This window comes from Phalacrocorax aristotelis, chromosome 17 (assembly GCF_949628215.1).
Source record: "Phalacrocorax aristotelis chromosome 17, bGulAri2.1, whole genome shotgun sequence".
Classification (NCBI taxonomy): Eukaryota; Metazoa; Chordata; class Aves; order Suliformes; family Phalacrocoracidae; genus Phalacrocorax; species Phalacrocorax aristotelis.
Genome location: NC_134292.1, coordinates 2,130,817 through 2,153,972, shown reverse-complemented (window position 1 = coordinate 2,153,972; position 23,156 = coordinate 2,130,817). Strand labels below are relative to the sequence as shown.

At 44.8% G+C, this 23,156-nt stretch overlaps 1 protein-coding gene across 3 annotated transcripts in view; it reads right to left on the bottom strand.

Annotated features, from left to right (window-relative positions):
• PNPLA7 (patatin like domain 7, lysophospholipase) overlaps positions 1–23,156 on the bottom strand; it is a 126,910-nt gene that overhangs the window by 14,363 nt on the left and 89,391 nt on the right. For all 3 annotated transcript variants that reach the window (XM_075112285.1, XM_075112288.1, XM_075112287.1), the window contains exons 27-32: positions 19,446–19,602; positions 11,824–11,940; positions 7,319–7,388; positions 5,105–5,221; positions 2,361–2,509; positions 892–1,044 (exon numbers count right to left, since the gene is read on the bottom strand). In XM_075112285.1, the coding sequence (XP_074968386.1) occupies positions 892–1,044; positions 2,361–2,509; positions 5,105–5,221; positions 7,319–7,388; positions 11,824–11,940; positions 19,446–19,602 (763 nt within the window). The remainder of the gene's footprint in view (positions 1–891; positions 1,045–2,360; positions 2,510–5,104; positions 5,222–7,318; positions 7,389–11,823; positions 11,941–19,445; positions 19,603–23,156) is intronic.

Sequence of the window (23,156 nt, the reverse complement as noted above, 5' to 3'; positions counted from 1 at the left end):
TAATGAACGTTGTAGGTTCTCAGCTTAAAGGAAAATTGGTGGTGGGGTTTTTTTGCCAGCCTAGGAAAAGAGCAAAGCTATGCAGAAACGCCTGAAGATGGAAGATGCTTGCATGGCTGAAACAGGCAAAGAATGGAAAGAGACAGTAAAACAACTTCCTTGAAAAGAGACAATGAGCCAAATTGCTATCATTACCTGGGCAGAGATGTTTTTGTTGTGAATGCTGAATTATGTCACTGAGACAATTCAACTGCACATCTGGAGGCAGCTCTTCCCATGCTGGTTTCCGACACACAGACAAACAAGACTAAATCCCTGAGACGTGTAACCTGGTACTACCCTTTTCTCAACGCCCTTCCACTGACATTGGTGCCATTTTCCTGATACTCTATCAGGAGCAGCAGAATTGTGGATGATATGTTTTATTAATAGAAGTGCTGAAACATTAACCGAGCCAGATATTTTAGCATGTTGCCCTCCACTTCAGTGATTCATGGCCTCCCCTACAGACTTCTTCAAATCTTTCATGTGACAACAAGCTACATAATGAAGGGAGAGAAATGACACCATCTGACAAACCCCTGCTGCCCAAAGCAGCTCAGACACCCAAGAGCTTTTACCGGGCAGCTGAGTGAGGATTGTCATGAAACAGAGCGAGGCAACTGATCCATTCACAGGTCATTATATAATCAAGATCACTAACTTGATTTCTGCTGTTAATCCAATCTCACAGTCATGATATCATTCCACAGCATTATTTAGTGTCAATTCATTCTGTGCCAACTGACTTCTCTTGCTCTCCAACAGCTGAGGCACTAATTAGCACCGCAAACTAGCAGATTTCTGTAGAACAGTAACACAGGGGAGCTGCCTTCCCCAGGATGCACTTACACAGATTTCGTCGAACTTCCCGAAGTCCAGGGTTCCGTATCGGTCAATGGGTGGCCGGATATACTCACAGTAGTCGCTGTTCTTCACCATCTCCAGCTGCCGCACACAGCACACATACGCAAGCCGCGTCTGGATCTCTGCCATATTCAGCACCTGCCAACCAGGCCAGACACAGCAATCATGATTAATTGAGAAATTTCATTTCAGAATATGTTCTGTATTCACAATGGAGACAAAGCAAGTTATCTATCAATTTTTTTTTTCCAAGAGTGCACAAAAGCCTACTGAAGCCTTCACACATCAGCACCTCCGTCTGTTTCCCAGACAGGGTGGACAGCTAGCCGATGAGCCTCCATAATCCACAGCAGAAAGGGAATTGCCTTCAAACATACTTCTGCATTTCAAGGTTGAACTGAGTCTTTCAATCCAGGGTATAGCTGTACCTTAAGAGAGAGATCTGTGCTGAGGCGAGACGGGCACAGGGATCCTTCAAGGCAGAAATCAGCGATGATCTCTACAGTACCAGGGCAGAGATTTCGCAGAGTGGCTGAGGTTGACAGGGACCCCTCAAGAACATCCAGTCTGACCCTCCCGGCTCAAGCGGGATCAGCTGGGGCAGATTGCCTAAGACCACGTCCAGCTGAGTTTTCAGTATCTCCACAGATGGAGACTCTACAATCCATCTGGTTGGCCAGTGTTTCACCACCCCCAGTAAAAAGTGTGGTTAACTCTGCCAAGGCACAGCAGGGCACTCCACAGCTGCACCAGCTCCTAAAGGCCACTTCTTGGGTGATGATACCTTTTCAGGGGAGGGAGTTATTACAGAGAAAAAACTTTATATTACAGAGCAGTACCCACGGTTTGTAGTATTTTCCCCAACTTTGGGAAAAACAAACACGTATTTTACTTCCAATTCCAATAGGGGAACATGTAAATTGTAGTTGGGAGGGAAGACAAAAAAATAGCATTTACTTAGGGGACAGCTGCAGAGCCAGATAATTTTGGAAATGCAGACGAATAAGTAACAGAGTTGGCCTGACTGCATGCAACAAGAAAAAAAAAATCATATTCTGCAGCCCAGTGTTTATCAGTAGTAGTAATGTTAATGACTGCCTAGTACTAAAATCTCCGTAAATCGGCAGTTCATAGACATATAGGACAAAACGCTGAATTACTTTTGTTGGTAAAATTCATAAATTCTGACTTTATTAAAACTTACCGTGCCTCTAAGAAAAGGTTTCATTGCTCTAACAATTCTACCATCCCCTTCCCAGACTGGGGCTCTACCCTCTCCCATCACTGCCTTTCCTTTGGTGTCAGGGCACTGCCCAGCTTGTTTTGTCCACACGTAAGAGCTCAAACAAAGAAACAAAGACAGTCTGCCACCAGTCTTGCTCCCTGAATGAACAAGGGGAAGCTTCCAGCTCTGTACATAAAAACAGTTGCCATTTTAATATAGTCTGCAATACCTTGACTTTCTCGGCCAGCGGATTCCACCTCTTCCAGAGCAGCCACCAGCCAGACAAGCAGTCACCGTAGTTGGTGAGGTCCGTCTCATCCCGGCTCCCCACATCGATCGCGATCACCACCTTTGCGCCCATGGACCTTGCAACATCAGCTAGTGGGAAAGTCGTATCAGTACCAGCGCTGCCCAGCCAAAGCTCACATCCATACTGCTGACATCGTACCTACCACGAGGGGCTCTGAACAGCCTCAGGTAGGAACATTTGCAGCAACTCTGCCGAGAGACCATTTCCGCAGGGAGGCTCCTACCCCACCTGCTCCATTTTAACATAGAGATGCCAGCGGCTGCCCGCTCCCCACCGAGCCCAGGCATAACCTCAGGGTGAGTGCCCATTGCTGAACTGCAGGTAAACATCCCTTACAGGGTACATTTTCCCCCGATCAGAACCAACGTGAACACAGCAGCAAAACTCTAGGGCAGGGAGTGGGGGAGAGGAGGTGGGACACGCGCAGCTCAGGTCCACAGTTACACCAGAGCAGGTATAATGTGAACAAGCACATTAAACCCACATTAATTAACCTCATGCAGCATCTCTCATGAGAACAAAAGATCCGGGGAGGCTGTAGAAAGAACAAGTGGCCGTGGCCTTGAAAAGGAGAGTCAGCAGTGCAGGGGTCAACCCTGCAGACAGAAGGTAACCAGCCCAGGAACCAGACAGCAAGGAGAGGCTGGGAGGATTTCCGTGTAAGAAAAGCTTTGGGATCCAAGAGAAAGATTCATATTTGGAAGTGGGAGAGAAATGAGGCAACACTTTCTACTTCAAGGTCAGTAAAAGGACTACCTGCAGCCTTTCAATACAAGTGAGGATTTAGGGAAGTACCAAGGGAGGGAAGAGAAGGACATGTACCTCACGGAATGAATTTATATTTCTTCCACACCCCCAGAGTCCAAGATAGTTGCAGTTTCCAGAATAGTTATGCGTAGGAAAACCACAGCTCTGAAGAGCAATTTAGATGCTTAATTTAGACACTTATTTAAGTCAGATCTGTTCTGTAACTTGGGTTTATATTCCTGGGCTCTTTCAGTCTATTGTGTCTTTTCCACCCAGTGTCACCTGCACGTCTGCTCTTTGCCCCCTCCAGTATATGCAGAGGGAAAAGATGCCTTGGTTTGCAATTCATACTTCTGCTTACAGACACAGACAGTGATGGCAGATGCAGATTTTGGGCGTCTATTTTGTGTTATTTCCATTTCTGGTTTTTAGGCAAATACAGCTCTCTTGGAAAAATATAGCTGGAAAGCAGCTCTGCTGAGAAGGCCCTGGGGGTGCTGGGGGGCAGCGAGGTGACCCTGAGCCAGCACCGGGCCCTTGGGGCCAAGGGGGCCAGCGGTGTCCTGGGGTGCATGGAAAGGAGTGTGGCCAGCAGGGCGAGGAAGGTTCTCCTCCCCCTCTGCTCTGCCCCAGTGAGGCCACATCTGGGGTGCTGCGTCCAGTTCTGGGCCCCCCAGTTTAAGAAGGATGCAGAACTGCTGGAGCAAGGCCAGGGAGAGCTGCCAAGGTGATCAGGGGCTGGAACATCTCCCTTGTGAGGAAAGGCTGAGAGACCTGGGTCTGTTCAGCCTGGAGAAGAGAAGGCTGAGGGGGGATTTCATCAGTGCTTATAAATATCTGAAGGGCGGGTGTCAGGACGGTGGGGCCGGGCTCTTTTCAGTGGTGCCCAACGCCAGGCCAAGGGGCCACGGGCACAAGCTGGGACACGGGAAGCTCCACCTGAACATGAGGCCAAACCCCTTCCCTGTGCGGGTGCCAGAGCAGGGGCACAGGCTGCCCAGAGAGGCTGTGGGGTCCCTTCCCTGGAGACATTCACCCCCTGCCTGGACGCGGCCCTGTGCCCCTGCTCTGGGTGTGCCTGCTCCAGCAGGGGTGGGACGGGGTGAGCTCCAGAGGGCCCTTCCAGCCCCTGCCGGTCTGGGATTCTGTAATTCTGTTTGTCTTGAACATGTAAATGATTTAGGTTGCTCAGATGCGGATTCTCTAGCTTAGATTCCTTCCACTTTGTTTGTACACAATTATAGTCACAAACTGCAATGACACCACATGTGTCTCTTCTATCGCGGCCGCCCTCCTGAGCTGCCCACCTTCCAATGCTTTCCGACTATGACGATGACACTGACATAAACCACATCGCAAACACACACAAGTGAATTCACATGCCTTGGACCCTTTGGGCTCATGCTCAGAACACCCCAAACTCCACATCTCTTTTTTGAAGTCTTTTGAATTCCACCTCTGCCACGTGCTAACCAAGACACCGATGCCTGTCTGCTGAGCCCTTCAGGCTCTGGGTGACACCAGTCTGAGCAATCAAGAGTTAATGCTGTTCCTTTCTCATAATTATTTCTTATTCAACTGATACTTTTTGAAAAGAAACTCAAAGATAGACTATATGTTCACAGTTTAATTTCTGCTCTCTCCTTTCAGTGAGCACTAGAATAAATTCAAAATTAGCTTAGAATTATATGTTCAGAATATGTCTATTAGGAAATTCTTCATAACAAAAAATAGTCTTAATAAAGCCATGATAAAGCAAATACCTAGGAAACTGAGAACAATGACTCCTGGTAACCATCACGAGATTAAAGGTGTCGGCAATATTTCTCCTTGCTTCCTCTTTTTTGAAATTAAAAAAAAAAAAAAAAAAAGACAAAGTCCTCGGTAACTTCTTCCCGACTGATCTGTGCACCTACCAGGAAGATTGTTGATATAACCTCCATCCATCAAGAGATGCCCATCCTTTGGGTCACAGAGAGGAGGCATGTACCCAGAGAGGGACATGCTGGCACGGACATACCTCCACAGAGAACCTGCAGGAATGAGAGGGAGGGAACGGGGAATGGCAACAGCATTAATTACTGCCACAGAGGTGGGGTAGGCTTTTGCACTCATTAAAATAATCAGGAGATAGAGGCGCTCCTGAGAATACTGTTAGAAAGTTATTAAAGCAGTTTATTATTTTCTATACCATAATCCTGGCTAGGGGGGAAAAAAAGAGGCTATCCAGACGCACTATCAGGCGAAGGCCTTAGAAACAACAGTTTTAAGCCCATGCCTCATATTTATCGCCTTCAAGGAGATTTCAGCATATGCCTAACTGCAGGGGTCGTCTTTAGTGCTTTGTTGAGCTTACACTGACAAGGGAAGGAAAAGGCTTCTCCTGGGGACAAAGGGATAGAAAGAATAAGCAGATTGAAGTGCAGCTGAGGCCGTTATGTTCTACAGAGATCCACAAAAGCCAGGCTTTTAGCAGGAGCTGAACATGAAAAAAATAGATGCTGTAGAAGCCCCAAAATTCTCTGTTCTGCTGTTTTCCCTGCTCTGCCATAAGCAAACACTTTCACTTGTAAAACCAGCGTGAGTACATAGTGGTGATCTTCACAGAATCTTATCTCTTCTTAGGACATTTCTGTTAATAGTGCTGTAAGGAAGAAAGTTATAATCTTTTAAGCTGTTACAAAACAGAAAGTTTAATCAAGTAGAAATTGTTTGCATCTGTTTCCTGTAAAAAGTTCTGCTTTAAGGCACTTTTTTACTCATTTCTTGCTAACATATGCATCAGCTAAATTGAGAAGACACTGCATTTCCAAGGAGGCCAAGAGTCTCACCTGAGAAGTGAATCTTCAAAATACCAAAAATAAATAAGATTTGCAGTGTTAGCTCACTTCTCAATAATTAACTACTTGGTGCTTCAAACAGCAACTCTTTCCAGAAAACTGGGAATTCGTTTTTTTTCTTTTCTTTTTAAAATAGACAACAGTTCTGTCTCTAATTATAACCTAAGCTCTCCCACTGTTTAGCACAGGTCAATACTGGCAGATCGGGGTTTTATTATTAATAGTTTTAGTTGAGTTAGAACTTTCACCCAGGAAAAAAATGCTGACTTCTTATGTTACACCCCACAGATGAAACCAAGGTGGGCAACTACAGCATCTGGGAACTTACTTCCTTTCCTTTCAGTGAATTCTGCAGACAACTATAACCACCCTCCAGCTGATTTCTATCCTTATATTAAACTTCCGCAGGGACAAGCAGCTGGATGGCTGGATGACAAGCTGAGTTTCATGACCTAGGTTGGCTTAACCTGCTGCAGAACAGGGATACAAAACCTCTAAGAAAGGTTAATCCTTCGTCTGCTAGTTTTAGCTCCCTTGGTTGTCCTTGGTCGAAGACCCAGTATCAGTATAATTTAGCGGTTCTGTAACCCACACCCTAACGGCAGGAATGGAGAGTCTCACCTGCGCCAGATCAAAAGAGGAAACATCAGAGACGTGGCAGCGAAGGCTTCAGCTACCCAAGGGGTGGCTGGTAGGCTTCAACTCTCCTCACTGAAGCCTGACTCACTGCACCGTTACCCCAAATTGAAAAAAGCTAAAGCAAGCTTCCCACAGGGCTACCACCACGTCCTGACAGCAGAGCAGACAGCTCAGATCTTTCTCCTCTGTTCAGTCAGTAAAGCACATTACAGTTTTCCACCAGAGAAAGAAAGAGGACTGGACACAAATGAGAACCTAACCCAGCCTCTACCTCAGGTGCAGGAGTCTCCTTACTGGGGAAACGGCTTCACTTATGGGGAATTTGAATCTTAAAAACTTTTGGTTGCATTAGTTCTGATTTATGGCTGAAACACCTTCACTTCATGAGATATTTTAAGGAAACAGAATGGTGTCAATGGACCCATTTTCTCTCTACACAGTGAATACAGCACCTCATTTAATTTCTTCCCAACCGCTCTGTTCCTTGTTATCTGTGTACCACCACAGCTTGGTACTCAGCAAGGAACAGAGAAGGGAGAAACAAAAGGAAAGACAAATTTAAAGGCAAGGAAAATTCCAGGAACGGGGTCGACACGAAGTCTCACATCATTATTTACGACCTGCCACTGGAAAGGCTGCCTACACACTCACCGTCCGTGTGGACCCTCATTGCTGAGGCAGTGATGTCGGTTGTGATTGTGAAGTAAGGAATCCACAGATCCTGCAACAGAGGAGGTCCCGATTTTACTAAGTCTGTAACCTTGCACTTAACAAACCCATGCCTAACACAAACCAAAGCAACAGCCTCTGTAGACAGAGCTGTAGACACAAATGCTTCCATCGATGGAGAAAAACCCGTCAGCCCTGTGTTTGAGTTCACAAATTTGTTTCTTATGCAAACATTTCATGCAGAACCAAGGCAGACAAAAATCCTTCTTTCCTTGTTTTTAATAGCCAGAAATACTTGCTCCCGAGGACTGTCCAGCATACAGAGCAGCACAGAAACCTCATCACTCAAAGCAGGAGTTCACCTTCTTTCTGGTGTCTGTTCTTCATTCAGATTAAGTGTGGGGGTCTGATGATAACTCTCATTTAAAGAGATCCCTATGCTGTTTATTGCTGGAGGACAATGTGAAGGGAAGGCTCACCTTTCATGTATTTTGCTTTTATCTAGTTCACTAAATACCTGCTGCTTTCGGCCTCCCCTGGATACATGGCACCTAGCTAGAAAGACCTTTGATCTCACCCAGTAAGGTCATTCTTGCATTTCACCCAACTGTTTCCACTCAAGGTGGAGTTCATCCATAATCGTATTCACCACGGATAAGCATGCAACTACTTGCTTCCCTGTAAACCCAACCTAAGACTGTAGCAGGCAGCATCTTCCTTGCCTCAGTTCCTGAGACACCAGAGCCCAAGATAAAGTGAGGGAAGAACATAAGTCATTGCTTCTTGACCGACTTTCAATCGGCACCTTGTGGTTAGGAAGCTAGTCATTTCAGCAGAGGGTGGAGTGCAAGGCAGCTGAAACCCCAAGCTGCCTGCAATCAAAGAGACCACCACAAAACTTGGCAGCATTACCTACAGGAACAAAGGATCCTGCAAGGTAGATCTTCAAGAAGACCCCAGAGGTTGCTTGAGATACTACAGAGCAAAATAGCGGTGAGTAGTGTGTTACACAACATACCTAAGAAGGAGGATGATATACAAAAAGAATGGCCTTAATAAGTCCTTTACAAGTTTATTCAACGAGGCTAAACCAAACCAACAAGCCCTGCTCCTGGCACGGGAAGTCCTCGATTTTGTTTCAGCCATGGCTGTACTCACAACCCACCAGCTGGAAAAAATGAATGGGAGGGTGGCGTTCCAAATGCATTGGAGTTTGTTGGAGAGAGGATAGTTCTGGAAAGTCTCCGTGGTTCTAATGAAAGGGTTGCCTGCAGATGGGAAGGGGGAGGACTTGTTTGAATTGGACTTATGCCCAGAGAGCAACAGCTGATAGTTCTCTGTCAATCACATGAAGCTGAACCAAGACTGAAGAGGTAAACCTCCTTTCCTGTCCAGCCAGCCTCTGTTCATGGGACAAGGCGTCTGGGCCTTCTCTAGCACAGCACCGATGTGCCTTAAACTCAAGCCAAACAAGGGTTTGGACTCCAGCTATCAGTATGAGCTAAGAAGCACTCCCTCTCTGGTCAGTCCGTATCTCTGGTATAAGCTTCTGCGCCGTTCAATACGAAACTCTGAACTGCCAAGGAGGTTTTTTGCTAGCGAGTTCAATCCCTTAAGCAGCTCTGCAAAGATGGTGGAATAGGGGAGGACTAACAGATGCTGCACAAGTATTACAACCCATCTGGTATAAATGCCATAGGAGGGCGGATGAATAAAGTGTGACTACAAGAGTATTAGGGGTGCCTCTCCACGCTAAAGATATTCTGATGATTGCAGATCTCCGTGCATCAACCACATTTTAAGCAAAAATAGGGGAACAGGAAAAGAAGTCTATCTGACGCTTCCTTTCATATTCATGCAAACACATGCACGAAGGAATCTAAACCAAGACCTATCACGTGGTAATAAAGACTGCATTTCTCAGATATAATTTCATTTATTTTGGAGACAGAGCATTATTCAAGTCTGAAACAGGACTTGACAAGACTCTTTTCTGACTCCTCACATCTGAACCTCCAGCTGAGATGACTTGCAAGAGCATTTTGTGCTTCTGGCATGGGAGATGATAATTCCAGAGCCTGGCACTCTCCCACAAGGACGGGCATTGCTAAGAGGAGCAATAACTGTGTTTCTTGGGAAACATCTTTTAAGCGCCCTACCCTGCATTTCTGTGTGCCTTCCTGGCCTTCCTGATTTCTTCTCATGGACTGCCTTTGGCTGACATCTGTAGCAGCAATCACGGGGGTTGCTGGTAACCAGGGCTACCCCACAAACAGCACTGCTGGGAATCAGGAGACTCCTACATTACAAGGGTTGTTGAGAGCAAATTTAAGAGAAAATGGAAGCCTCCCTTTCAGTGTCAGAAATAACAGCTCAACGTAAGTGTTTCTGCTCCCTGGTTTTGACGCAGAGGAGGGTTCAGGGCATGTGTGAGAAGAGCAGGAGTGCCACCTCACACCCATTGGGGGTAAGAAGCAGGATCTGGCCCAGCGCTTCCTGATTTTAAGCTTTTATAGAGACAAAAGGGCCAGTACCCACCCCAGCCCCTTGAGTAGGAAGTTCTCAGCTGCCAACACTGTGGATCCGCCCAGGAAGGAGCAGTTGTGGCCAAGCATCCAAACACAACCTATGTTTGTAAGGCTGTAATTAACTCTTGTCAATATGTATTTCCAGTTGGAAATCATTGCTCCCCACCCCCCTCCAAAACCACCCCAGCTACTGGGAAAAGATGGGTGTTTGCAGTTTGGATGCTTTGAAATAATGCTTTAAGAAAACACTTGTTCAAGGCTGAATGCATCTTACTTCAGCTTCTGTTACTTTGTAAGTTACCCTTTACACTTTGGCAGCTTTCAATTTCCATCTGTCTAGTGACATGACTGGTTAACCTACGCTGATAACAGGAATTGCAACGAAGCAGTAATTGCCTCTCTCCTAGCAGAGCTACAAAACATTTCTCCGTATTTATCTGACGGAAGCCTTCCCAGGTGAGGAAATCCTCAGGCACAGACTGAAGGGTTTAGCCTATGACACTCAGCATGCGTGCACAAAGATTACGCTGTTGCGTGTCTCAGAACTGGATTTCTCTTGGACAAAACCTTCCTCTGACTGCAAGGTAGAACAGATCATACAATTACAGCTGTTAAAAATTGTAAGGAAGGAATCTGCTGCAGCTTCAAGGGAAGCACAATAAATTCACTGGCGAAATCAAAAGCAGTGACCAGGGGAAGCTGGGGCCACCTAAGCTCAGAGGAGATTTTCTTCCATTTTGTCACTCACTCCTCCTCAAAGCTCTGCTCAGCATTATGCTACAGCCTCCCACAGCAATGTACCATCCACAGCTCACAGCGAGTGAACCGAGAGGAGGCTGTGCTTTGCACCACCAGGAAGTCTCAGTGCTTTGCACGCGGCAGCTCCCCAGCTACGTCAAGGCAAGTGGAGAGGAACTGGTTTAGTCATTGGACGATCCCGTGTTTTCATATCAGGCACTGCTGGGACCAAGATAGGAGCTGGGGTGCTTCAGGAAGGGATACGCATCATTAAAGAACTGAGGGTATGGCTGATGTTGCCCAAATAACGAACAAAAATAACTCCAGGAAGGAGGACTTATCACTCTAAAACCTGTTTGTTCCCAGCGCCATCCACCCTGCACAGCAAAACGCTATTTTAAGCCTTGTGATGATTAATCACTTACTTTCAAAGTTGCACTGAAGTAGGGAATGTTTTAGATTATTTTTAATAAATATATTTAAGGTATATACAGTGTTAGTTTACTACATAATCTTTCATCACAAGGATTCTAAGCACAGGCATAATTTGGTTAAAACTGCAAATGAGGGAAGACTGCAAGAGTACCCAAACACTCTCTAAGCTTGGTGATCTAGTAAGACAACCATTGACAACATGCTTTATAAATTGCTGCTGCCGAGGGATGGATGATAGGTGGGATTCTGAATGCAGTATCAGCCCAGGTAGACCATACAGCACCTAGCAATTACAGGAGGTCACCATATGCAAACCAGGAAACCATACACTTTGGCATTGTTACCGTTTTCAGTAGGCTGTTCATAAAAACTCACTCTAGCTTAAAAAAAAAACCCACAACAAAAAAGCCTATTGCTACCCTATTTAAGACCTTCTTCTGGTGTGTCCTAAGGGTCTCTTAGACCTGATTTGCAGAAAAATAATGATAAAACAGTCTCAGCAATTCTACTTCAGTGACGCAATTTTACCTTCTCTCAGACAACGGGATCCCTTTGTCAAACACCACTACAGCAGCTACAAATAATCTACTCCTTGTGTTTTATAAACCCACCAAAATGAAAGAATAGGCCCCATCCTATACTCATGTAACATCACATTCACGGTTTCAACATGTTTTCAGTCATCCCACAGCCCCATATCTCACATTAGCATGGAAGAAAGCTATTTCTGCTACAACAGAATACAATGACATCATTTACTATACAGAAAGTGAATAAGCGACCTACCTCTATCTGCTTATCCTTGAAGATGCTGTTGATGCTGTTGTTAAAAGCTGCTCCAGAAAACATAGATGTTATTGGATATGTCAAGTCTAGAATAGTCTTAAACACTGAGTTCATAACCTGAAAAGAAATGGAAAAAAAAAAGGCATTTAAAAAGTAAATCTATGCAAGAATCCATATTAATGTATGTATTTATGTATGCAATGTGAGAGACATCATGTTTCAGACTCTACAGCCAACACGTTGGAAGCATTGCTATCGTAAGTACAAAAGTTGTCAAGGGGACAGAAACACAACTACAAAAACCACAACCAGTGACTCCTTGTATGGTGCCATACATTTAAAACAAAAAGCAGCAAACTCTGTAGCCAGTTTGCAATAAGGCTAGGGAGGAATGTACATTTGCACTGCTTCCCTTCTACCCATAAATCAAAACGTCCCTCTGAGGCGCCGTGCAGGGGCACAGGTTTCTGCCTTAACAAATGCATGTGAATGGGACACTTTAATTCTTGATTATTTTTTTTTTTAATAACAGAAAGATATTATTAGTTATCTCCCTCTTCATTATCCTTTTGAGCTGAGACTGACTGCAGCTTGTTTAAAGTTCTCCATGGCGTACGTGCAGTTCACCTGCATGGAAAGGAAATCACAAATCTGCAGTACAGGAACTGATGTAAACATTTGTACATCTTGTCTCATTTCTGGATCACACCTAATTTTTCTTCCAGTCTGCAGTCTTTTTTTATTGTAAGGGTAAGCCCTTACAAAACCATAGTTGTGATTCTCTGGCACTGCCACAGGGTCAAGTCAGTCACACTTTCAACACACTTTCTATGTATTAGTGTCAATTATTTTTCATTCCCAAAGTGAGTTACTGTGCTCTTCACCTCCTGCCTGGGAGCCAGCACTTTGATACTACAAAGGGCACTCTACATAAGCTCGATAAACCAAATGACATTAGGTTTCCTAAAGCACTACAGATACCTATTATATTACACAACTGCAGCAGGTACTGCCAAATGTGTCTCTCAAACACACGTATACTGTAATTAAGCTTTCATGGATTCTTTTTTTTTTTTCTTCATTTCAAGTGCATTACGTCTGTGCACTAACCTACAAGATAAAATGATGAAAATACCTAAACTATATGGCATTATGGCCACTGTATTTGTCCTATAACCATGCTATCGGCCTCAAATCCTAATACATTCTATCAAAATTCACTGCCTAATATATTACATGATACTCAGTTAAAAAGCAATGGAAGACCAAAAAAATCCAATTAACTCATTCACAATTAAATAGGGTTTCACTGGATGAAATATTTCTCTTAGCTGAAGTATCTTCTCTCTACATGTTCTCTATAATTTAACAGACAACATGACATTGTACCCAGGCAGCGACGTACAGCATGAAGCAGCCTCTAAAACTGCAGTCTGTTAAAGGATCTGTGATCAACATCTGGCCTCTGCTTTACTCTAGCAATGAATTAAAGAAAAGCAGGATTAGCCTACATTGTCCAGCGCTTTTAAATGTATATTAGTTATCTGCCGAGATAATACAGGTCCAAATACAAAAAACGAGGAAAAAAGAGATCCTTAAAAACGAGTCTATAAACAGGAAATGTGGGAGAACATAAAAGCCTTAGCACAAAACCGATTATGAACCTGTCACCTTCATTCACATCCTCATTTTAGTTTCTGATGGGGAGAGGACAGTTTGTCACCCCAACTATAGACATGCTACCCACAGCTTCAGAGTTAAATGGAATTAGTTTTGTACTTAAAATAGGGATTTGGTCTCTGACATTACTTAGAATGATTAAACCAAGGAAAAAGGCATTTACAAAAAGTCCTTATTTAACACTGAAGAAAAATCTCTCCAACTCGGCACCAAACATCGGGCTATCCTTGTTGTGAGTGATCTTGTTAATGCTGAGCCTCTACATTTTCCCTACAATTAATGCTCACAGTAATCTTGTACAGGTACAAAATACTTCTAATTAACCATTATTTCTTAATATTCTCATTTCTCATAACTGGAAGATGCCCTTTCAGCAGATGCTGATGGCCAACAGCCTCCCCCAGTCTTCCAAGAATAGCTGCTACCACCTGCCATTCTCTAGACAAATTAAGTTAAAGATCACCCTTCGGAGAGGCAGCCAGAGCCTTCCGACTGCTGCTCCACCTCACGCTTCGCTGCTAACCAACAGCACAAGGGCCAGCACCGGCGTCTCCAAGAGTGACGCAGCTTCGGTTCCCTCCAGCACAGCGACGGCAAGGGCAGCCTTAGGGCATCTCTAGCAACTCTCTTAGGAGAGAGCAGGTATTCTGCCGTTCTTCCTGACCCTCTCATGAACTTCCGTTTCGACAGCTCTGCTGCAAGATAAGCTTTCTTATTAAAAACACCTTCAATCCCAAAGTCATTTTTAAAAGCTACCCTGTGCTACAAGGCAACTTCAACACGGAAGGGACAAGGTGGTTCTGCTCATAGAGCAGAAGAATAAGAGCAAACGCACATGATGATGGACAAAAAGAAACCTGAATTGTAATCTCTGGTTATTTTATTCTTTGATGCAGAATGGTTCTAAACTTGTGTCAAAACCCAGGATAATCCCAGGATTTGTCAATGTTCCTGAGTATAAAAAAAAAACAACCCCAAGGGTATGGGAAAGCTTGTTGCAAGAACAAAAACTTAAAACACCAGAACAGATTAAGTATTTTCTAAACTACTAGAGGTAGCACCCAGCGTTTCCTTTAGTGCCTTTTCAGTGTCCACGTCTCACTGAAACAAGCAAAGGAATTCACAAAGAAAAAGATGTTAAAGACAAAATAAAAACATAACTCATGCCAACAGTTTCAGATAAACAGCACTACAGGGACACATTTATCCCAAAGGCAGGAATTACAGATAATGGAAGTTCAGATTTGAAGGTAAACTTCTAAGAAATGCAAAAGTTGAATAAAATTAAAATTAATCCATTTAAGAAACTGTAGCCATGTCAGACTCAGGTGAAGGTGAGAGGCAAGGTAAGCAAATGTATGTTTAGAGTCAGATTCAGGCGTCCTGATCCTTAACATTAACACACCACCTGCATGATCGTTGGCTGGCGTGGTTGCTACAGGGCCGAGACAGGGTGGTTTGGTGCCTTAAGTGGGCATTTCAAAGCAAGAGGCATGTTTGCATTTTGCGTGCAACCTTTTATCTGACTTTCCCAAATTATAATGCTTGATTTAGGGTTAATTTCAACACCCCAAATAATACGATTGAACTGGTAAATAGGAGCCATCAGGCCTTATCGCTACATGAAAATAGATTTTTCCTCTTAACAAATTTTTCAGATCTAACAAAAACACGAGTATTTTTGTCTTCTGTTGTTAATAATCTCAAATGCAGAATTCCATCTGAAAGGCAACCAGAGGGAACACTTCAGCTGACTTACAAGGGAAAAGCAATCTGTCCTATTCTAATTTTTTGCGAGCAGAGAAACCTAGCGAATAAAACCTTCAAACCCAGTTGATAAAGTTTTAAAGATGCAATTAAAAAGCACCAAACCGCAGCAGAGTGCACCTTGGCAGGCCAGCGCTGTCCTCGAGCACCAGCAGGCTGGAGGACACCCAAAGCAGGCTCTCTGCCGCAGCTCATCAACCCAATTTAAGAGAGAATATGCGCACATTCATTAACGTGCGATCTGTAACGAACCTCTTATTTATTTAGGATTCACCGCGCGCCTTAAAGCTGCTTCAGGTTGTATTACCTTTCGGTGTGCCTGGACCAGTGCTAAGGCACTGTAACCAAGACTCCCTTCACCTGGGGGACTGGGACCAGTTTCTTTTGCTCATCTCCTCTGTTAGGAGGTATCTTTCCCACAATATCCCGCCCGCTCTTCACGCCAACCCAGTTCAGCTCCGTTTTTGTGTTTGTTTGCAGGGATCTGACCTTGTTGTCCTACAGGAAGATCTGGCACACAAACAACAAAACCCTGCACCTTCTAACGATGCTCTCCCTCTGACTTCCACCGCTGAGGACTGTGCGTGGTCCCGGTCGCGCGGGCACCTCGCCCTTCCCCACTAACCCTTCCGCTGAGCCACGCAGTCGGTCGCACGCTGCCACCGCGCTCCCAGGCCGCGCTGACCTGCACCCAGTCCCACAGGGGCTACCGGGTGCAAGCAGCACCCTGCTATGGCAGAGAACAGCCTTTTTCTCCCCAAAACAACAGACGTAACGGATCAAGAAGAGTACTGGGACCCAGTCTGACCTTGATCTGCCCCAAACTGTGGCTGACGGTTCTGCCTCCCTGCTGCCCTGTGCCAGCCCTGTGCCTTTGCAGCAGGCAGCTCAGGGAGCTGAGCTGGCCAGGAACCAGCATGACAAAAAAAATAAAAAAAACAACCCAAAATGATGAATTTTTGGCCAGGTCAGCTCATTAAACCACAGTACCTCCAAACGCACAAATACTAAAGCAGGGTCATGGAGAGACAGAACCTCGTGACTGTGACCTCAGAAATCCACACACAGACCTCCCCGCCGTATTTCAGCTGCCATGCAGTCACAGACAGCAAACTGCTCCAGCATCCTACCCAGCAATTCTTAATTCTCATTATGGGAAGCTTTTTAGTTACACGTTCCTTAACCATGTTCCCTTCAATAGTAGAATATTCCATTCTTTTGGAAATATTTATACCTTGAAATATTAATTCTCCAATTGCAAAAACCAAGAAAATAAAACAAACTGGAAACATGAAAGCTTTTTTTTGTTTGTGTTGCTGGTTAAACACAGGTACAGAAGACACACAGAAGAAAATATACAGTAACTAATCTGGCTGGTAATTTTCATACCCCTCTGTATTTTGACAAAAAAAAAAAAAAAAGTAATTTATTTCTTTGCTGCTTCATTAGGTCCAGAAAACACATCCCATTAAAAACATCCCTTCTCCCAGCCCCAACTGTAGAACTACAGATATGCCAATTTCTAAAAATACCAGAAGATCTAACTGCAGGACAAAGCCAGCATTTATTCTGATGGATTAAAAAAATATCCGAGTTATCTAATCTATCACAGTGGAGACATTTCAAAAAAACCCCACAGGCTAAAAGAGCCAGGCTGCAAGGTTTTGCACAAAGAGCACTCGGCAATAACCTTCACCAGCAGACGCTCACGGGCTTTAGCAGAGCAGAAGCAGCAGCTTCTGTAGCAGAGAGCACTCAAGCCATTTTGCATTACGGTGGCTTAACGAAGACACTCCCCAGAGCATCTCCTGCACAGCAGCCACCTCCTGCGGTGGTCCTCGCCGGCTGTGATGCTGCTCTGCAGGGCAGCAGGAAAGCTCCTGCAGCTTTTGGACACTGGGAGTTTGGGGCTTATCTGATGGGTTTGTCGTCTCGCTCACACTCAGTCCCTTCGCCTGGGTCTTCTCTGAATCCCCAACAAACCCCCCTGCTATCACGCAGAGCTGGTGCTCAGGGAAAGGAGCTACTCTCCTTGCTCAGGCTACAGTTGCTGCGACACAATACAAGCAAAAATAACTCAGAATAGCCACTGTTAAGTCTTGTAATCCCTCAAGCTACTTTGTACATTAGCTGTGATCTGAACTCAGAGAGAGGGTTTTCATGGCTTTCTTCAATTTACAATGCAACCGGTTTGCTGGACTGTGCTGTTAACAGTGAAAAGGGCTTCAAACACAGCAGTCGTCTTTTTTCATTCTCAAACCCTTGAACAATTTCTGGTTTGGATTTGGCCTGGCAAGCTTGTCAGAACAATCATGAAAAACCTCAAGTAAACATTTCATCTTATTAATGAAGAATAGGTTTGCTCCAACAGAGGTCATTAACCTCTCTTCCAGCTACTTATTTGCAGGTTTCAAGGTATCTATGCCTGAAACAGCCTGAGGCTGGGCCAAAACCTGCCTTTTCCTTTGTGAAACATCCTCCGCGTTCAAAAGTTAATCAATAGATTAAATTTCGTCTTTTCATCTTTAACTATTTCTGGTAAAAGTGTGATTCCAGATTAGGTTGGCAAACTCAAGAGCTGCAACGCTGAAAATGAAGCCAGCTTCAGTAAGAGCACAGCCCTGAGAAGCCTAGAAAACAGCATTTCCAGCTCTGCATCACCCCCTGCGCAGGAGGGATCTGACAAGTTAACAAACAAGAGGAGTTAATCCTCTGGACAAATGCACTGAGGAAAATTCCATCACTCTATCCTAACCAGGAGCAACAGAGAGAGCACAGTGAGCCACGGACTGCTGGCGGCTAGGAAAACATCGCAGGGAGGTATCCCCACATGCTTGCCCTGCTCAGAAGCTGTCCTGGAAGCATTTGGTAGTGACCAATGTGGGAAATAAAGAGTGCAAGGTTAAATGGATGTCTGATATGATTCAGTACAGTTGTTTTTATGTCCTTAATCTCAAGCCTCCTCCACTTTTGCGATTCCAGCAAACTGCTCTGTATCATAAACAGTTTATGTTTTGGGTGCTTCCCAACCCAGCCAGGCACAGGCAGTTCTTAAATAAAAAGCACGAAATCCACATTCTTCTAGCAAACAGTGACAGGAAGGTGAAACAGAGTCCCGTGGTCCTCTGCCCGCCAGGAGAGCACAAACATGCTGGGGCCTCAGTATGTATTTTAATGCCCCAGACTATCTAGCTTGCAAGGTAAGCAGCACCTTACCAAGACACAGCTGATTTTGTCTCAAAGCCGTGGCAGGTTAGAGGACGCTTGGGAAAGGTAAGCGTATACATGTGCCAACTACAGACTGCTATTTCCCCCTAAAACTCAAGATCTAAGCAGACCCAGAACTTAATCCAATCAAGAAAACTCCCCACGGTGCTTCCCTTTCAATAAGAAAACCAAACGGGAAAACGTGGGTTTGGTACAACCCGTACAAAGTTGGAGTCCCACTAACTAGCAGATTTCAGAAACAATGCTGATCTTCACCCTTAGTCAGTTTGAACCAGGTGCAACCTGGCGCTAGTACAATCGTCCCCCAACATCCTGTAAGTCACAGAAGTCACTATTTGAAACAACCTTCCCAAACGTTAGTTTAACTATGAAAATATGGTTTTGCTTGTATTAAATATTTCATGTTAAAAATTTCTCCTGACACAGAGTACCACCACTCTGGAATTCTCCGGCTACACCGTGAATTACACATTTTGTATTTAGTTTAGAGAAGGATTACCTCTGTCAATCAGTTCCACTGAAAAATGACAGCATGTGAGAATGAAAGAGAGAAAATTATACAAAAGAGAAACACATTTGTTGAGACTTGGAAAGGAAACAGATTCCAGCACGTAAAAAGAGAAGATAAAACAAAGATAAACACAGGCTAACACACTTAAACAACATCACTCTACGTTTATAACGTGACTGGAGTTTGTGCAGAGCAAAGACAAGCATTTGACTCTGGCCTCCTCGGGTGTTCGCATCGCCTGCCAGCGTGACAGCGAGCAGCTTTCCCAATTCACTCCCCCGCCGCCAGGCAGGGGCCCTTTTCCTCGTACAGGCACTGAAGTGCAGCTGGCTGCACTTTCCCTGGGGGGCCGCTTGCGCATCGCTGCCCGCTAAGGCTTGCGGTTAAGCTCTTGCACTCCATCTGAGGAGAGAAGGGCAACATTTCCAATGCTTACCATGGCCCACTGCCTAGCTTTGATCCTCATCTGATTGTAGCTGCGTTCTTCAGCGTACAATGCACTCATAAACGCACCAATAGATGTTCCTCCGATCATATCTACAGGGATGCCGGCTTCGATCAGCGCTCTGATAACTCCCACTTGGGAGCATCCCCTGTGTCAAGAAAAGAGAGAAAAAAAAAGACATGACATTATCAGACACAAAGAGCATAAAAACACGAATGCCAGTTTCTAAGGGAACTCGAGTCTGCGCTAGCTGAACTGCCCATCTCTTGCTAAACAAGCCTAAATGCCAGAAAAAGATGTCATGAATGCAGAAATCTTCAGACAGACTCCCTGAGGATCCTAGGAAGTACAGATCGCCCAGCCAGACTTCAGTACGAAAGACAGTGATAGAAAAACAAGAGCCAAGAATCAAGCCCGAGGACATGCAAGTGAAAAGTCCACATGGCTTTATGGGAGCAATGCATCGAAAATCTATAAGGGCTCTTCCAAAGCAGCCAAGAACAGCTGGATTTCAGAGACCTTCCCACAAGAGTCTTTTGCAATGATTCTTCAAAGAAACTCAGCCAGCCTGGGATCATGGGATGGGTCACTGCGTGGATTATTAATGCTTTTGAAGATGGAAAACGAAGAGCAAGAAGAGACAAACAGCAATGAGAAGGCAGAAGTTTCATCTGCACAGACCCAGGAAAGGGGCAGATGAGGAGGCAACATCTGAGGATCATACAAGTCCCTTCAGGACCGTAAATGTATTCCTTGATTTCAAAAAGTACAGAAGGAACATGGAGCAGTGATGGATAAACAACAGATGAACCTCAGCGCTAATGAGACAAGAGAAAAACAGAAGCAGCGATGCCGCTGCAGCAGCAAGCTCTTAACTACCTCTGCTCACACACAGATTTTGGAACCACTGTGAATATTCTCTGAAAAGTATTAACCTAGTGTTCAGTGGAAATTCAAAAGGCAAATCAAAGAAACCAGAATAAAACAGTAAACATAAGAACAAATATCCATGATGCGCCAGCACTTTGAAAATTGCAAGCAAGCTCAGACTTTTCACTAAAAAAAAAATAAAATAAAAAAAATAGCAGAACTAGAAAATGACAGACAAGCACAAAACATGACCAGGATGTGGAAAGGACTTCACCTGAGAAGAAACTAGACTCAAATCTCCAACTGGGGAAGATCATGACTGACAGGAGACACACAGGGCCAGCCAATGATATCACCGTGCAGAAAGTTTAATGTAAAGGAAAGAATTTACACATGGACATGTGCGTGTCAAGCACAAACTGGGGAAACTGCAGTTACCACATGCTGAAGAGGTTAAATCACAGATAAATTTAAGCTTGGACTGGATGAATCAAAGGCATCAGGCTGTCAGTGGCTACTAAATATGAAAAATCAAGGTGCAACCTTGCGTTCAGGAAGCTCAGAATCTGCTAATTGTTGCCAATACTCGCAATTGCTACTACCTACTGTCAGAAAAGTCAGCATAGATGGAGCATCTGATCTGACCTTATAAACAGCTCTGACCCTAACGGGAGAGGGATCCCTGTCCGTTCTACAGAACCATTACAGAAGCAGAGAACATAGCAGTGGAGGCTGATTGCCTTATCAGTAAAAATTATGGCCTACAGCTTCAAATGCTTTGTCCAATGAATATAAATTTAACCAATTAGTTCATGCTACCTGGATGGATGCTTTGCAGTCTAAACCATACAGCTGTAAAATCCTCCTTTTCCCATTTTCATCCCATTTTTCTGTTCTCCCCAGTTTGCTCTATTTCTGTCCTCTTTCCCCTTGCTGTTTACATCCTATAAATACTTGCTAACAGCTGCCAAGTCCACCATAGGTGTCATTTGGCCAAGCTATGCTGAACACATTCTTTCCATCTAAATAAATCCCCTCCAGCTGCTGAAATCCTTCGAGACAGGTTCTCGGTTATACTGGTGTAAATGACTTCAATGACAGACCCGCGCTGGTGTAATCCAAGAGCAGAAAATGGCTCATTTGGCTTTCCTCTCCAAAATCTCCTTCCCCCGCTTTACTATTGCTTCTTCTCATAAGATGCCCTAGGTTAAAATAATTCTATTTTTATCCCTGCCAGAGGAACCCATTGTTTTTCAGCTTTTTGATCGCAGCTATTTCTGTGATCTGCTTCTTGTGCCTGGCACGTACTGCTGCCTTATCCCTGCGTCTAAGTCAGTAGCTGACACCGATGTTCCGCTGAGGAACAGACCTTGCACTATCCAACCTGCTTTCTGGAGAAAGCCTACATCATGTGGATTTGTTAAGACATGTTAAGTACTGTAAAGCATTTCCTGCTTGGAGGGCAATTTTTAACTGGCCAGGACTATCTCCAGACTGGATTCTCTCCCTTTAACCTCTTCTGAAACTGGATCTCCTCATTCATGCGTTCATGCACCCCTAAAATACGAGGGTTTTGATGCGATTACTCTGGATTTGTTTTTACTTTGCTGTACGATGCCCTTGACTAAATAACACAAGATTATTATTACTTCTATTGGCAAGCCATCACCTCTGTGTCTTGCATTGGTAGAGTCCCTGGCAATAATACAGCCTTCCAGCTGAATGGGTAACAGACACGTGTCTCCAACAGACGCATGGATTTCAAAAGCGCTGACCCGCAATATGGGAATAAAAGTACTTTTCTTGCTCAGAAAGGGTCTTCCTATTGACTGCCAGACTAAGTTATACATTTACACATGACTACAAAGCTGATTCTTCCAGGTCCAGCATCCTGAACAGATTCGTGGTTGAATCCTTTTGAATCCAAACCAAAATCCCAAGGAAAGGCAAACGTGCCTGAATCCATGCAATTCCTCCATGTACCTCCCAGCCTCCTAAAGATATTACTTCTTCCTAAATGTTTTCTTCCCCTCTCTACAGCTTTAGGCCATCATTACCCCAGCAATGCTACTACATGAAACTTTTCGTCAACTCTTCGCAGTTGGTTCTCTCTTGGCCACTTCTCTGCAGCTCACCGCGCATGTAAACACGGGCAGGCTGCCAAGGGAAGCTGTGCGCCGGAGCCGGCGCTTTGCCAGGCAGCAGGCATCCCGCTCGCTGACAACCTGCCGGTGCATCACGGAGAGTCGGTGTGGGCAGCTCTCATACTACAGCTAAAGAGGAAAACAAATTGAAGCCAGGAGCTACGTCCCTATTAACAGTCAGAGTGCTAGCGCAGAAAGATCCCTATGGATTCTTGTAACACCAAGCACAATTACACAGGTGATCTGTCCTGTTTTAGGGCAATATGTGAAAACGTGTGAAAATACAAGTGTTTGGCAAGAAGAGTACAAAGGACGATTGCTTGTGGCAATGCCGTATGTACACACCAGTGCCAGAGCGCTCGCGTGGAGCGGAGGAAGGCACGGGGAGCCGCCGGTGACCTGGCTGACATGGAGCTGAGTGTCATTCACTCCAGAGGTAAGGAGGAACAGGGGAGGCCACCTAGACACAAGGAAGGAGCTTCTCAGATGCACAGTATGTTGCTGGAGCCGCACATGCAGCTGTCCCTTGCCTTAAGCCGCCTGACGGTGCAGCTGGATGGAGCATTTCCCCTGCCAGGATTAACGCCTGTCCCCAAAACAGTGACAGGGACTCCTGGCACCAAGGACAAATGACCTAGAAGATGACTTTCAAATAATCTGCACCAGAACCCAAAGATTTGCCCAAGTA